The sequence below is a fragment of the Podarcis vaucheri genome, assembly GCF_965113315.1.
Source record: "Podarcis vaucheri genome assembly, chromosome: 8".
In the NCBI taxonomy this organism is placed as follows: Eukaryota; Metazoa; Chordata; class Lepidosauria; order Squamata; family Lacertidae; genus Podarcis; species Podarcis vaucheri.
In genome coordinates, this window is record NC_138766.1 from 32,181,239 (window position 1) to 32,197,937 (window position 16,699).

The 16,699-nt window shown below is 43.1% G+C and overlaps 1 protein-coding gene across 10 annotated transcripts in view; it reads left to right on the forward strand.

Annotated features, from left to right (window-relative positions):
* The window catches only part of PHACTR1 (phosphatase and actin regulator 1), a 242,291-nt gene that overhangs the window by 120,472 nt on the left and 105,120 nt on the right, over positions 1-16,699 (forward strand). The window contains exon 1 of one of the 10 annotated variants that reach the window (XM_082234414.1): positions 9,532-9,914. The exons of 7 other annotated variants lie outside the window; for them this stretch is intronic. In XM_082234414.1, the coding sequence (XP_082090540.1) occupies positions 9,662-9,914 (253 nt within the window). In that variant the 5' untranslated portion in view covers positions 9,532-9,661. Of the gene's footprint in view, positions 1-9,531; positions 9,915-10,450; positions 10,624-16,699 lie in introns of those variants that run through there. 2 more of the 10 variants (XM_082234420.1, XM_082234423.1) reach the window with 2 other exon arrangements.

Below are 16,699 nucleotides of genomic sequence, written 5' to 3' on the forward strand. Positions count from 1 at the left end.
TTGCAGACAATCATACTGTCGGAGCCTTAGTTGTGGGAACATGGCCCTCCTCAGAGAAATGCCAGGCCCATTTCCTGAATTTTCGGCTTCTGTTGTGACAACAGCAATAGAACAGGAAAAGATCTACCCTTTTTTCTTATGATGAGCAAGCCCGTGGAACCAATGAGACTTATTTCTGAGTAAACATGCATAGGATTGGGCTGTTGGACTGCTCTGTTTCACTTTTTTTTGAAAAGTATTGCATTTAATTTTTTGCCTTTCCTCTAGGCCTTCTCATTCCCAGTCCAAAATCTAACCCTACACTACACAGGTTATGACTTATGCATTTCTTTTTTCTTTTTTAAAAGGCTCTTGAAGTCTTATCATAATAAAATTTCAATATGAAAATTACTTCGGTTGGCCCTGCTAGGGTAAACTTAGGCCTCCCCACCCTGCTTAAGAGCTTTATAGCATTTATTTAAAAAAAATAGAACCTGATTGCAGTTCTGTTGTTCAGAAAGTATAAAGAACATCTTCCATGCAAGTGGTAAGTTTTCATATCCCTCCTGCTTTCTAATGTGATGAAGAGTTCTGGGGATATTTTGTGACATTTTGGCTGGCCTAATAAAGATACTGCCTTAAAATGGATTTTTCTTATGGACTGACATGACTATCATTTACTTTTTGTACAATCTCTTTCTCTAACCATACATAAAAGAAATGGGGGGTGGTGGAATTCAGTTTGAAAAGATAGTGATTGGTCCGTCAAGCATTAATACTGCTGCTCATCCTCTATTCATGTCAAATATATTTGTTCTGAGCTCATCCAGGGATGTATACAGATTGCAGCAGCAGTGCTTAGCAGTTTGTCTCTTTAGACCTTAAATTCTCTTTATTTACTTATTTAGAATAACATTAGTTTGGATGGGGGTGGAGAGAGAGCCTGAGCAGAGCCAGGCTGAAAGAAGGAATTAATCACAACCGGTTGACATCCATTAGAAAGCAAGTTCTTTTGAAATCTCTATTCAATTACATGTTCTATAAAAGGGTAACTTTCAGTCTCACAAAACCCCAGAGGTTAGCTGTGATGAGGCATGCAGCGAAGGGAAAGAGAACAACCAAACCTCATCTAGGAGCTTGTGCAATGGTGTTATTATTTAACATACGGCAATACGTTGCTTTGACATCTTTTTTTAACTATAGCTTATTTCTTAAATGTGCCACTTTTAAGTTTGTATCCAAAAAGCACTTGCCTTTTGTTTCTCTGTGTTATGCATTGTGTGGGTGTCCCTTCTTTCTTAAAATACACAGGCAGGGACTGTACCCTCTGCGCCATGCTGGCAGCAGCTGCATACTTTATAATTGCCAAATCACTTGAGAAAGGCTGGCAACTAATTACAGCTGATGTTGGAGGATAGAGCAGTGGCTTCTGTGAACCAGAAGTTCAGGGGCATCCTGAGTTCGGCTATAGTTGTAGCTTCTGAAAATCACTGCCTCCCTCCCTCAATGTGGCAGGCAACAACATTACAACAGAAGGAAAGTTTGGGTGAAATATGAGACATCCAGGTTGAAGTTGCTGCTCTACCAAACCATGCCAACTGCTTTGAAAAGTTAGTGGTGCCACTGATGTGAGGCACATTAGGCCATTGTATGACTCAGCTGTGGGGGACAACAACTTGAGAGGCGCCAAAAAAGGACACAGGAGACTGGGAGAATTAAAAGGGTTGGCATAGGTAGGGAAGAGCAAATATCCGTGGGAACTACTTAGTCCAGTGGCGCCCATTTGAACTGGCCATATGAGCAGCCACTGTCTGTGTGTGATGTGCAAATCTTGCTAAGAACCAATTTCACCCTCATAGCACATACTGTAAATAGGCAGCAGTATTGCAAGGGCAAAGGGCTTATGCAGCAATGTGTTTATCTGCTACATGTATAACATTCATACAAGGAGCTCAGGATGACTGTGTGTGCCAGTCTCCCATTCACATAACAGCAAGGTCCAGGCCTACTTAGCTGCAGAGAAGGAGCTACAACAGTGTTACAAATTGATGCACATCTTAATTTCCTTTTGGCTTCATCAAGGGAAGGTATTAGTCTGGCATTTTGGTGAGCGTCGTGATCATCTCAAGGACTAAAACAAGCTACTGTTAGCTTTCCTATGCTATTAATCCCTGATGGGTTCTGACATTTCTTAATTGAGGTTCCTAGAAAAATGATTAGTTGGATTTTAAGAAGGCCAAGGCATTGGCATTCCCCTTTGAAACGCACAACCATGTACCAGCTTCTGCTGTGTCATGCATGCACCTCTTATTTTCAGCTGTGCAGAATAAATGGTGTACGGACATCTGTGTGGATCTGTGTCCAACTGATAACATCACAAGTATTTAGCTCATTCTGTGATGATGTGTTTGCAGGCCTCTACATGCAGTTCTTCATGGTGTGAAGCCAAACAGGATCTGATTTTTTTTTTTTGAAAAAAAAAACTTATTCAAACTAGTTTGGTGAACTAGAGAAGTAGCCAAGTTGGGGGGAGGTGAAGAGAGAGAGAGAGAGAATGTTAAACTATGATATAATGCAAGCATACTGCAGCCTACGTGAGATTGAGCATCATTTACATTCATGTCAATTTATTTGTAGCACATGTTATTCCAAAAGCTTGCCTAAAGGGAGAGTGTAGTTAAAATTTAAAGCCTTTGCAGGTGTTAACATTCAACACACTAAACCACCTAGCTTTGGGCAGCAAACACCAAAGAAAATAAATAGTCATTCAGGAAATGTGTGTGCTTCATCTAATATCCACAGACTTCTCCCCATCATATATGGAACTCTTTCTCCTATCAGCCACATTCTTCAAGACAACATCCTGGAATCTGTGTCCATTAGAAAAAAGAAACAGCACATATTGAGAGGCGTTCTTGAGGCTTTCTGCAGATAACTTGTTAAATTATTTAATGCAGTGGTGAAGTTAGGTAATTTTAGACTCTGGACTTACTACTTCCCCCACCCCTCGCCCAACCCTGATCTTTAGATAGTGAATTCGCCTACTTCTGAATGTAGGCGAATGAACCAGCCCTTCTGCACTGGGGAGACCCTTCTGCTCACTCTTCTGAGTGGGCCCCCCCTGAAATTCCACTCCAGAGTCCAGCCCTGATGGTACCACTAATTTAATTAGAATGATACCACTAGATATCACTGCTCAAGTTCAGTTTTGAAAGACCTGCTGTTGTACCTGCAGCATTTAGTATTCTTCAGTGTGGTGCTGTGACTGCATTTGTTAGTTCATGACAGGGCCTTTTCAGTGGCAGTTCCTCATTTGTGAAATGCTCTCTCTGGTGAGGTGCATCTGTCCCCTCATTATTGAGCTTCAGGAAGAATTTAAAAATAGCTGGGTTTACCCAGGCAGTTGTTGGCTGAAAGACAGTTTCTGGCAACCTGTTTTTATTTATTTTTTAAAATCACTTTTAAACTATTTTTAGATTTTTATAAAAAATGTTTTAATATTGATATGTTTGCCACACTTGGCTCCTTTGCGAGCAGAAGAGGAACATAAATAGAATAAATAATGATAACCTAATTTATCCTTAAAACAACCCCTCAGAAAGCTCTGTGGCCAGCTAGGGATCTGAACTCCAGTCTTCCTGAGCTACACCACAATGCCATATATCGGCAAAACAGCCAGACACAGGGTAAAATTTGCCCACCCTTCAATTTTGAAAGGAACTGAAGTGAAAACGTCAGCCAAAAATTTGCAGAGAAGAAAAAGAAAAAAGCATTCGTCTTACAATGGTCCAGATGTTTTGCTTAGAATAAGCTTCATTGACCTGGAAGTGCATCAACATTCTCATTGAAGCATGGTTAATGCTTTTGATAGGGTTTGTTTCAGGATGTTTGGTTTGAATTCCAATGCCTTTCACGTTGCCTGCAGAGTCATGCAGAGAAAGCGTTTAAAGATGAGGATGTTGTATAATTTTAAGCATACATTTATATGTATAAAGCATGTCATGTGCAGCTGTTTCCCCTCCCCAGCTGTGAGATCAATATTCTTCAAGCAGTTATATGGTAAACCTTCTATCCCCCACATTCTGGTAACTTCAGTTTAGTAAAAATCTGAGCATATTCTCTATATCAGAAGCGAGCACTCTCCTCCCCTTCCCCACCATAAGAGATACATGGGGGGCGCAGCATGGCAGTAGGCAGGACCATTCACACATGCACAGCCACACTCATTCACATGCACTTTCTGTTTGCTGTCGGGGGACCTGTATACTGATAATTAATTTGTGATTTGCATGCATTCTGATTTGTTTGTGGGAAGGTTGTACGATATCAGATCAAGCAATTGTTTCCCTTCACTTTCCAGGCATTTTCCTGTCACTGCAAAAAGTCCAACATTTTGGAAGTGTGCTTATTGTGTGAGAGTGCCAGATCCACTTTAACTAAGCAACCTGAATTTGCCAGTATACACCTTAATCCCCGCTGGACTACCCTCTCTCTCTCTCTCTCTCTCTCTCTTACACTTACACTACCTTTCCCTCCCTTCTTTCCCTCTATCCTTTCCCCTTCTGCCCCTCTTTAAGTTTTTTTCTCAAATAAACCTTCTATTTCAACAACCCCCGCTCTTCCACCATTGCCAAATGAAATGAAGTAGCACTATTTTTTTCTGTTTGGCACCCTGAAAGCAAGGCATTCATTGCAAGCATGAAATAGATAGAATAAAACAGTTTTCCTTTGGTAATATGAAGCAGAGCAACTAAATGAACCAGCTTTTCTGTCGTCATTCCCTTCCCTTCTCCTCCTTAAAATCCACACCATAGAGAAGTGAAAGGGCTATGCCTAGAAAAGCCTACTGATATTTTTTTCCCCTGTTGCAGGCATTGAGTTTCCTCTTTCAACTTTTGAGAGCTGCACTGTCCCTGGAAAAGTACATGGAGTTGAAGGGGGGAAATGGGAAAGAGTGTTGCTTGCAGCAGCTTCAACTCTGCTTGTGCAGGCATGGCTCTTTCCCAGTTCTGCCTTCATCTCTATACAGTGGTACCTCGGGTTACAGACGCTTCAGGTTACAGACTCCGCTAACCCAGAAAGAGTACCTCGGGTTAAGAACTTTGCTTCAGGATGAGAACAGAAATTGTGCTCCGGCGGCACGGCAGCAGCAGGAGGCCCCATTAGCTAAAGTGTTGCTTCAGGTTAATAACAGTTTCAGGTTAAGTACGGACCTCCGGAACAAATTAAGTACTTAACCCGAGGTAACACTGTAAAACTTTCCAAGCTGAGTGCCCATCTCCACCTCAGAGTCCAGTTTTGGGCAGGGATTGGGGTTTGGGAGAGATCCCAGGGGGGCACATGCAGCCCACAAACCATGGGTTGCCCTCCTCTATGCTCTATACTCAAAACATTGTATTGAACTAAATTCAGCTCAGCGTAGACCCATTAAAATTAACATAGCTAAGGTAGCCGAGTCCACAAATTTTATTAGGATTACTCTGAGAAGAACTTGGTTGAATACAATCCAGTGAATGTTCAACCCACCTGAGCAGCCAAACAGGTCACCCGGTCACAGCTTTCCCCATTAGGGTGAGATGCATTGCATTTCTGTTTAAATTATAGTAACTATTTCTAAATTTACCTGTGTTCATTCAAAATTGCATATGTAACTTTTATGCAAATCTGATTCCATTTTGTCCTTTTTTTACAGTGATGTATTTTCTCTTTTCTAATGATGTGTAGGTGCTCACCTAACATGCATTCATGAAAGGTGAGACTGCAACCCTATAGCTGATTATCTGGGGGATAAAAGCTCTACTGAACTCAGTTGTACTTACTTCTAGGTAGACAGGTACAGGATTGTACTGTAAGTTAGGAGCAGGGCAGAAATAGCAGGCTGTGGGCATTATGTTTTGCAAGGACCTAAATGTTCTCCAAAGAGGAAACATGTGTTCCAGAATCTCATCCTACCCTCCACCAAGGTTCCTCAACCTTTGTCACCAAAGTCTCTTCACATACATTTTCATGCTGTGCAAAAGAGCTTACATTTGTTCAGAGGGGGAGTGAGTTTCCAGAGAATATATTAATTATACTGTCAAAAATGTCTTTCCTTTATTTCTGTGCTTTGCATTCCAGCCAACCAAAGGTCACAAACAGAAACAGCATTCTATTCATAGAGTAGAAATTGACTTGTCTATTATTATTTTTTATGTTCCTGCTAATTTGAGGGGGAAATTTAGTGCTACGTGATTGACAACTGGTGCTAAGTCAAGCAGAGTGTAGGCAGATTCTGTGAAAGGCTCCACTCCCTTCTGCAGAGCTACCTAAGTCTTCCTCCACAGCAGCCTCTCTGCTTCCAGATTGCCCCAGGTGGTAGACATTCTCTCTTGTTGAGGACAGGTTCAGAGGCAGCGCTTTTTTCCCCCAGCCGGAACTCACTGGAACTCAATTCTGGCTGCTCTCAGGTGGGCGCGATTGCCACTCTGAGAATGAGGGAGGCGTTCGTGGTGAGTTCCGGTACCTCTTTTTCTAGAAAAATAGCACTGTTCAGAGGGGCAATCTGTTCACTAGATTTGTGGTTGTTTTGCTTTTTCCTCCTTCCCTTTTAGGGACATGATTACTTTACAGTCCAGTCCAGACTGAAATGTATTTATTTGAATTTATTTCAAACCCCACAGAACATAGCCATCTACTCATATTTTCTTTTGCAAATTTATTTATTATTTATCATAATCATAATAATAATATCAATGTCCACACCTGACGCTATGAAAACTTGTATGGTGTGATCCCTGCCACCCATAAGCCTTGCCTCTTCTGTGGCCTCCTTTGGCACACAGGAAAACAAATGTCCCTCCCATTTGTAAGACATTGTGTTCTTGCAGTTGCATGTTCTTATTTATGCTCATATGGGCTTATATTCACCACAACACAATAATATATAAAAATAAAAAAATTCCTTCCAGTAGCACCTTAAAGACCAACTAAGTTAGTTCTTGGTATGAGCTTTCGTGTGCATGCACACTTCTTCAGATACACAAGTGTGCATGCACACGAAAGCTCATACCAAGAACTAACTTAGTTGGTCTTTAAGGTGCTACTGGAAGGAATTTTTTTATTTTTACTATGGCAGACCAACACGGCTACCTACCTGTAACAATAATATATATGCATTGTTAAGCAAGTTTATTCTCTCTTCCCTCCACCCCCACCATTTGTTGGCTTAATATGACCTCGGCAGCCACTACTGTACACCAAATGCCCCCAAACCTGTATGATATTTTTCCCCCTCTTAACATGCATAACAGATGTTTGCCCCAATGGACCGCTCTGTTTATTTTTCATACATGCCCCTACCATTCCCCACACATTCATTCCCCATGCTTCACACTTCCTCAATCAAATATGCTCCATCCCCCTCCAGCGTTAATAATTATTTCATGTGGTAATGGTATTTTCCAAGCTTTTGTGTTGTTTTTAATGAACCGTCTTCGGTTTCTTCTTCGAGAAATGCAGGGTATAACATTTTTTAAAATATAATAGCACATTTGCTACCTAGAAAGTTAAGTCCTGTCAATTGAATTGCAAGCATACAAGATGCTAGATGTTGCACTGAGTAATGTGAAAGTTAGCAGCTTCAGTGCAGTTTTCTGTCGCCATCCATTTCCTATGAGCAAATCTGATGAGTCAATTGGGGTGGGGGACAATTAAACACCTGATTAAGTTATTGTTTAGGGGTTTTGCTTCCTGAATTAGTGTCCCCCGCCCCCCACCAAAAAAAAAAAAAAACCCTCATCTTTGGTTGGATGTGCATCTGTCAGTTGGTCTTTGGAATTCTTAATACATATGCAGATTGCAGTTTTTAATTAAAGCTGGAGGAGAGGAGTTGTATAGTTGCATAAATCTGCTTTTTCTGCTGTCACAATGCAACCTGATTTTTTTTTAAGTGCTCCAGTAACTTCTGCTGAAAAATGAACTCCATTTACTCAATATTGTGACTCATATTTTTTTTTTAAAAAACAACTTTCTTATCCCAGTATAAGATAATGGAACGTTCCTCTGTTGTTTGTATTCAGCAATGCCAGTTTTTCCTTGGCCTTTGCACATTCTTGTCTCTTCTTGCATCCTCTGTGGCCTATCTTTTAAAACACACAAATGGCTATTTCTGTCCAGTGTTTCACAACGATGCCCATTGATAGTGGCTGGCAGGGCCTGGTGACATCGGGGCAAGCTCTTCAAAAATGGGAATCCTCCCTCCCTGGCTAATGACGCCCAGGGGTCACCAAGAAGAGCAGACTCTCCAAATCCCTTGCCGACTGCTAATCTTGGGATGAATGCCCTCTTTTTATTCCCATCACCCCTTTTTGCAAAGTGCAGCTGACCCCAAGAGCTGCAGTATCTCCCTTGGATACTTATAGTCTAGGCTGGATCTCCCCGCCACCAGTGGCCATCACAAAGTGACCTAAGCCAAGTCCAATCTTTTGTCTGTCACTTTGCTGTCTACCTCACTCAGAGAAATGTTGTCCTCCCACGCCGCTTAAGTGGGGTGGCTCCCGCTGCTAAAGCTGGTGCTTAAGCAATGAGACCACAGTGGAGAACACAAAGGAATTGAAAAATGTGGCTTTAGTGCCCAGGCACACTTTCCCTTAAGTCCATACCTTTTTGCCTCATTTTCAATTTGGTCCAGGGCTGGGTGTTCCCACTTGTGATTTTTGCCTTGGGTTTTACTTGAGGAAAGACCCCAGAACCCCTGTGTTTTCCCTTTTATTCTTCCTATAACCAATAGTCCACTTTTCGTGTGGTCATCAACTCTGCTTACCCGTGGCAGAGAGTCAGAATTGGGGTAAATCACAAAGCAAGCTAATCAGAAAACCAGATAACCAGAAAGCAGATAAATCAGAAAATCATTTGACATATACAAAAGGAGCCAGGACCCTTCCAACACACATGCTTTGCACATACAGTATTTCATTTGATCACAATTTTTATATGAGGACTAATAAACAGGGATAGGTAAATAAAATAAAATAAATTTAAGCATGCCTGGAAAACTGAAACAAATATCCTGCTGGGGTAGGCAGGGAAAGGAAGTGGGAGCTCCCAGGGGGGAAAATGCAAATTCCTGTACAGGAGCAATTTTAGGACCAGTTCAGAAGAGGGACAAATTTTTTATTTGGGTTTTCCACAGATTGATGTTTGTTCAAATTCAGCAGTAAATAGCAGGTTTATGGGGGGGGCACCTCTCAGACCCGTGATAATAGATCAATACAAAATACTAGAAATTGCAGGACAAAGAAAACACGGGACTGCTATGTGGGTCGAAGAGTGCAGCCCAGTGTTTGCCTTCTGCTTGTGCCCCATAGAGGGGAATTGAGAAGGAGGGCTCTTGTGGCTTGCCAGTGAGTATGTGTGGCATTTGTTTTGCAAGGTGAGATGAGGTGACACAGGTATGGTTGGAGAAGAGCATCCTGCAGCTCCAATCATTCTGATTGGTTAAGGCAGCGGGGTCACATAGGTCACTCAAGGCTCGGCTACGCTTCCCTCCTCTCACTCTCTGCCTCTTCCCCCATCCTGTCCTCTCTCTCTCCCCCTCCCTCCCCCTTTTAATCCTTGTGTGTGATGGGGGTGTGAGAGGGAGAGTTGCGTGTGTGAGAGTGTGTGTGTGTGTGTGGCAGAGAGAGGCTAAGGCGAAAGTGAGCGGATGGCGGACTCCACACACACCAAGCAGCCTGGGATGCTTTCCTTTTCATCCCTTTCCGGCCGCAGGGATGGCTCCTCTCCAGACCAGAGTGAGGAGAAGCCTAAAAAAAGAGCTTTCTATCTGGTGAGGATGAAGCCACTGAAAGAGCCTATTACGAACAACAACAACGTGTCTTTTGTGATACACTGTCACATAGGCAAGGAGATCAAGCACATATGCAGCAACTGCAGTCGCGGAGAGGAAGCCCGTGACGGTGAGTGCTCTGATCTTTAGTCTGTATTATATGAGAGAGAGAGAGTGCGAGAGAGAGCATGTTTTTCCCGGTGGTGATTGTGTATATGCATAGGTGCCTGACTCCCAATTACTGGCTGCTAGTAAGCTTGCTACTTAAGGGACTCTGGGAGGAGGGAGAAAGTAGAGGCAGGGAATAAGATGGGTTTGGCAGCTATTTGGCATGCCAAGCAGAGGGGAAAGCACAACGGTCCTTGTTTCTTTTACCTTCATTTGCCTTAGCCCAGCAGCACCCACAGAGCAGAGTCCTCCTCTCCTTAGAGCTGCAACAGAAACGGCTCCGTGAATTGCTTGCTTTTCCATCTTCATCATAATGGCTTGCTTAAACTAGTCTTTTTCATCTGGGCTACAGCAACTCCCCACCCCCTCCTTCTATCAACATGCCGCAGTCAGAGTTTACTTGACTTAATTATTGGGATTTGGGAGAGGGCTTTCGGTGGGATCAGTCTCGTGTGATCCCCCCCCCCCCCGGCGTTGTGTCGCTACCTCCAAACGCAAACACATATACTGGGATGTGTGCAGAGTTCTTGGATGGAATCTTACTGGAATTAGTGTGCCACCTTTTGTATCAGACGGTTGCCAACTGCTCTCCCCACTCTCCTCTGACACTACTGAGTGTAACATTCAAAGAGGGGTGCATTCAGATAGAGTCCAATAGGGGTTTTATACAGGTATGCAGTTCTGTTCTGTGTGTATCTCTGTAAAGAACAAACGAAATGTTTTTGAATGAGCAATGAGAGCGTTTTAGGATTTTGCCAGAGTCAGCAACTTAAAGAGGCAGAAAGCTACAAGAAGGCATAAAATCCAGCCCAAACAAAAACATTTTTGGGGATGTTGCCAGCCATATCTTCTTGCCAGGGGATTTGCTATGGGATTTTTTTCCTCTTTTTTTTTTTTTTTTTTTTGTTCATGATGTTTCATGTTTTATTCAAAATACAAATGCGCTTGAGTTAGAAGCAGCTGAGTTGGGTAAGCTAGCAGAGATTGTTTCCTGAAGGTCAGTGAAAGGTTTTTGATTTGGAAATGTGAGTAGGGGGTAAAACCCACATAACTCTCAGAGCTGTTTGTTATCTGCAGTTGTCACCAGTTTAGTTCACCTTTTTTAACATTTGGGATGAATTTTGCATTGTTAAAAAGTAAATTTATTCATTCTGTTTGGGTGAATCAAATATTTTATGGATCCTGGCAGTTCCTTGTCACCCAAAGCAGGGCAGTTGCAATGAAATAGTTGTGGTGGTTTGTTTCCCTCCCACCCCTAAATGTATTTCACAAATGCAGATATGCTAGCATAATTACTTTCTTTATATTAACTTACATGGTTCAGCTTTGTGGGGGGCAACAGTAAAGGTTTTTTAAAAAATAGAGAGAGAGTGTGATCTAAAATTTTCTTTCATTTGCACTACTGTACCAAAGATGAGCACTTGGCCTTTCAGTATATTTTGCTCTGATTTCCGCCCCCTCCCCTTCTGCTTATTATTGATGACAGCAGAGACCACTGGAAATGGAACCTGAGGATTTGCCAGGCAGGAGCAGCAAGTGCCTTAAAACCTTAGCATGATTCATTTATCCCTCCTAAAGCAGGCTAAACCACTGATTTGAAATATACGCTGGCTGTTTTAATTAAATCTGCCTCAAAATGTATTTCATCAGCCCCATTTATTATCACCATGCCTGGACTCGGATTTCTAGAAGCTAGTGTAAGAGGGCAAGCGGAACTATTCTTACTTTAATGTATGTGAACATGCATGCCTTTAAAATATAGTCTCTGGTTCCAAACACATTTCAACAAGCTTTACAGAGGGACAATAACCTGACCTTTTTGATGTCAGTCAGTAGAGCTTTTACTTGGCAATAGAATATTCAGTAGTGCCACATTTGAGGCTGGAAAAGTGCTAACCATGGGAATGTGGAAGGGCATGACATAAATGGAGCCATCCAGTGGATAATTTTTTGAGACTACTTGTAATGTTGATTTCATTAGGACCAGGCACATCAGTTGTATATTGCTGGTGCCTGTTGCTGACAGTGGAGGGGTCCCTTCAGTGAGGAACTCATCTCATGAAACCAAGCTGAAACAGTGTACCTATGCTTTTCTGCAAGTCCCATTCACTTCAATGGAATTATCTGTGGTGTTTTGCCCATACCTTGTAAACACAAGGGATACGAGTCCTTACCACAGCATTGTAGAAATGTAATTTGTTGGTGATTTCAGAGTAGCACACGTTTTCCTGGAATGCATCATAAAATAGAATATAAACAAGCTCTTTGGATGGGGGAAGGCAGGTGTTTTGAAAACTGGGCATCTTCTTCCTTGGAGGAAGGAGGCAGCAAGGTTCCCATTCTACAGTCTGTTCCTTTTTTGGGCTAGGAAACAAGCACTCATGTCCTGCTTATCAGCTTCTCATAGGTTGGCCAGTGTGAGAACACAATGTTGGACAAAGATGGACCTTTGGCCTGATCCATTTGGACTTCTTATGTCCTCAGTGTGTTGTGTTTCAGACACTGCCTTATTCTTCCTCTGACCTTCCATCTTCTTGCTTGGCTTTCTGTTCACCATCATAAGAAGAAGAGGGTGGAAGAAAGATCCTTGTCCGAGGGCTGAGTGTGCATGTCACACCATTGTGGCTTTGCATTGCTTTCCCACCCTTGCTGGGATGTGACTCCAACCCTTTCCCCTTGAGAAGGAAACATTAAGCAGCAAACACCCTTCATTCTTTTTCTGCACCTAGACCCTTCGATGTACAGGTAAAGTTGATGCCTCACCAACAATGAGCAGTGGGCTGGAGAAGACAGACAAATCTACAAGGCCATTCTACATTTTCCCTCATAATGTGAGGGTACGACTTCTTTATATCAGTCAGTCTCATGGAAGTCTATTCCATGCCCATCGCCTATTATGAACGCATGATATGCCTCTTATGGTATTGGATCAATGGCCCAACTAGTTGCTCTCCGTGGACTTGGTTCTCTGCCTCCCCTGCAATATAAGATTTTTTACTTTTTTAAGAGAAGGAGCCATAGAATCAATCTGGGAGCTTCTTTTCACAAAGCACGTGCTCTACTGTAGTACTGACCTCTGAACCCTTCCTGTTTTCCTTCACTCCTACCAAGATGATTGCCAGTTTTAGAAATGAGCCTTCGCATTTGAGCTGACCTTGATGCCTAGGATCTTTCCCAAGATTGCAGTAGGGGCTTTACGCTAGGAGTCTGCACTGCGACTATAAGATGTGGTTTGGACCCTGATTTTGTGCTTTGGAAAACAGTTCGCCTCGGTCCAAGACATTCTGTTAGGTTGCCTGTTTTGATTCAGAGTATTTTCCAAGTCTGATTCATTTCCATCCATTCATTACTGGGAAATCAAAAAGCGACTACAGGCAATGACAGATTTATAGTTGGCCGCGCAGGTGCGCATCATGGCAACCCGGAAGTGGCCAGAAAAGGGGGCGTAACAGGCTTATTGTGCTCTGCCATTGTGCACAATGACCTGGAATGCAACCCCATGCAAATCGTGGGTTGTCTGCATATTATTTTGACAGAAGTGGATGAAATTTGCTAGCAAACTAGCCCCCCTCAGAGTGGATAAAGCCTGCCAAATTACAGGCAAATAGGTCCAGGTGCTTTTGCACTGGGGACCTTTAAATTTTGATTATTTTTTTAAAACGAAATGTCTGTAACTTTTGTATTTGGGTGTGGAATTGGATGGAATACACAGACAAGGTCACCTTTTCTGAGTACGTTAATCCTAACAAAATTCAGAAGGGTAGCTGCATTGACTTTCTAGCAAGGGCAGCTGTTACAATTTTAAGGTGGGTGAAAAAAGGAATCACAATATCTCCCCTAGTGTTTTGTGGGCAATTGGTCTGAACATGGCAGACATGACTAATTGCAGACAAATAGGTTTAGGGCTTTTTGTGCTAAACATCTTTAAAGTTGATTTTGAGGTGGGGAAAACAAAAAGGGAATTATTTGCTTTTTCATAACTTCATTCCCTCTGATTAACAAGCTTGATTTGTCAGTCACAGCAGAACTCTCCCTCCACTCTGGAGTCTGATCTCCTTTCTCTCACCATCCCACCCTTGTGCTTAAGCTAAGCTAGAGACATCACTTTCGTTTTTAGTAAAAACTTGTTTGCTGCATTTAGGGGGGGGGGGGAATCACCAAGGCACCATGAACATTTTTCATTGTTTGGGGGTTTTCTTTTATTGGGGTTTTTTTCGGGGGGTCCCTGATATTTTGTTGGTTGCTTTTCCATATTTTGGGCAGATTCTCCTCTATTTTGCTTTACCATAGATTTTTGTGCCTTTTGAAGGGGAAATGGTTTCTCCTGGCTGACCTGTTGTGGTGTTCTCCTCATAATAATAATAATAATAATAATAATAATAATAATAATAATAATTTATTATTTGTACCCCGCCCATCTGGCTGGGTTTCCCCAGCCACTCTGGGCGGCTTCCACAGAAACCAAAAAACACTAAAATATCATACATTAAAAGCTTCCCTGAATAGGGCCACCTTAAGATGTCTTCTGAATGTCAGGTAGTTGTCCATCACCTTGACATCCAATGGGAGGGCATTCCACAGGGCGGGCGCCACCACCGAAAAGGCCCTCTGCCTGGTTCCCTGTAGCTTCGCTTCTCGTAATGAGGGAACCGCCAGAAGGCCCTCGGCACTGGACCTCAGTGTCCGGGCAGAACGATGGGGGTGGAGACGCTCCTTCAGGTATACTGGGCCGAAGCCGTTTAGGGCTTTAAAGGTCAACACCAGCACTTTGAATTGTGCTCGGAAACGTACTGGGAGCCAATGTAGGTCTTTCAAGACCGGTGTTATGTGGTCTCGGCGGCCGCCCCCAGTCACCAGTCTAGCTGCCGCATTCTGGATTAGCTGTAGTTTCCGAGTCACCTTCAAAGGTAGCCCCACGTAGAGCGCATTGCAGTAGTCCAAGCGGGAGATAACTAGAGCATGCACCACTCTGGCCAGACAGTCCGCGGGCAGGTAGGGTCTCAGCCTGCGTACCAGGTGGAGTTGGTAGACAGCAGCCCTGGATACAGAATTGACCTGCGCCTCCATGGACAGCTGTGAGTCCAAAATGACTCCCAGGCTACGCACCTGGTCCTTCAGGGGCACAGTTACCCTATTCAGGACCAGGGAGTCCTCCACACCAGCCCGCCTCCTGTCCCCCAAAAACAGTACTTCTGTCTTGTCAGGATTCAACTTCAATCCTGACAACTTCAATCCTGGGGCTGTCCTTGAAGACAGTCCAGGAATTGCAACTAACGCAAAATGCTGCAGCAAGAATGCTGGTAGGGGACTGCAGACCACAAACATACTGCTCCTAAATTACTTCTACACTGGTTACCAATTGTTTTCTGGGCCCAATTCCAGCTGCTTACCCTGATGTTTAAAGTCCTAAATGGCCTGGGACCAAAATACCTGGAAGAACATATTCTTCTATATCAATCTGTCCATGGTTTAATACCAGCAGATGGAAGCTATCTTGGTGATCTCTATGCAGGATGTGGAAGACCAAAGAAAGGCCTTTTCAGTGGTGGCTCCTTTCATGTGGAACTCTTCCCTCTACTGAGAGGTGTCTGTAGAATTTTAGGTGGCTGATTAATATGCACCTTCTTCAGTGGATGTTTGAAGGAGATCGGCTGAATGGATTAGTTGCTGCTGAAGTTGACAAACCGCTATTTAGTAAGTTGTTGTGTTGCGTACTTTAAGGACAGTTTATAGAGATTCTTTTTATTTTATTTGACTTTGTTGTAAACTGCTCATGTGGCTTGTGCAAACAGTGGTATGTACAGAATATATATTTAAAATGTATTATATAGATGGAATTGAATTTCAAATGTTCTCACAGGGAATTCCTTAAGGAATACCACACCTAATCTCTGCCAAGTGGTAGCAAGATTCCAGGGGGTTCTGGGCGGTGTTTCTGTTGGGAATTCAGGCACATCGGAGACTGAAGTGTTTTAAGATATGTGCTTCATATACACCTGACTCTAGGTGAAGGAAGTGAGTTCAGGAGGAGCTTGTTCCCTGCAGCAGCATGGCATTCGAGTTCAAGGCATCCTGCACACTATTCTTGTGCCTTCTGTCTTGGCCTGCCTTTCTGTCTTGGTTCTACCCCATATAGCCTCCGCCTGGTCTCTCCTTTCTCCTTCCCAAGAACATCTGCTAAGCCGTCCTTCCCCTTTTCCAAACTTGTTTTTAAAAAGGGATACACTTTTCTCTGACATCATGCCCCCCATCACCTTGGCAACCTCCCAAATCTCCTGTCTCTGTCCACTCATCAAAGTGGGGGGGGGGATACAGGGTTTTTGTTTTTGTTTTGCATTGCCAGTGGCCCTCAGTGGCTCGGTACCTGGCTCCCCTTTGCTTCTTAATGGCTCTGCACTTAGCTAGCCTGGCCAGACTGGCATGCATATGCTAACCCAGGAATTTCTTGTCTGACGGTTAATATTTGGGATATGAAGGGGAAATATACTCTAAATACCTTTGTTCATTAAATTCTACCATTCACAGACTCTAGCAGTTATGAGAGCCCTTGCACCAATAAACTCTTTTACCCCAAATCTGTAATGAGCAAGTGTTCACCACAAATAGAGAATCACAAAGTGCAATTCAGCCCCATTCCTGTATATCGGGGATACAGCATGTTTGGTCCTGCAGATGTTGTTGGACTCCAACTCCCATCAGCCCCAGCAAGCACGGACAGGTGCGAGAGATGATGGGAGTTGGAACTCC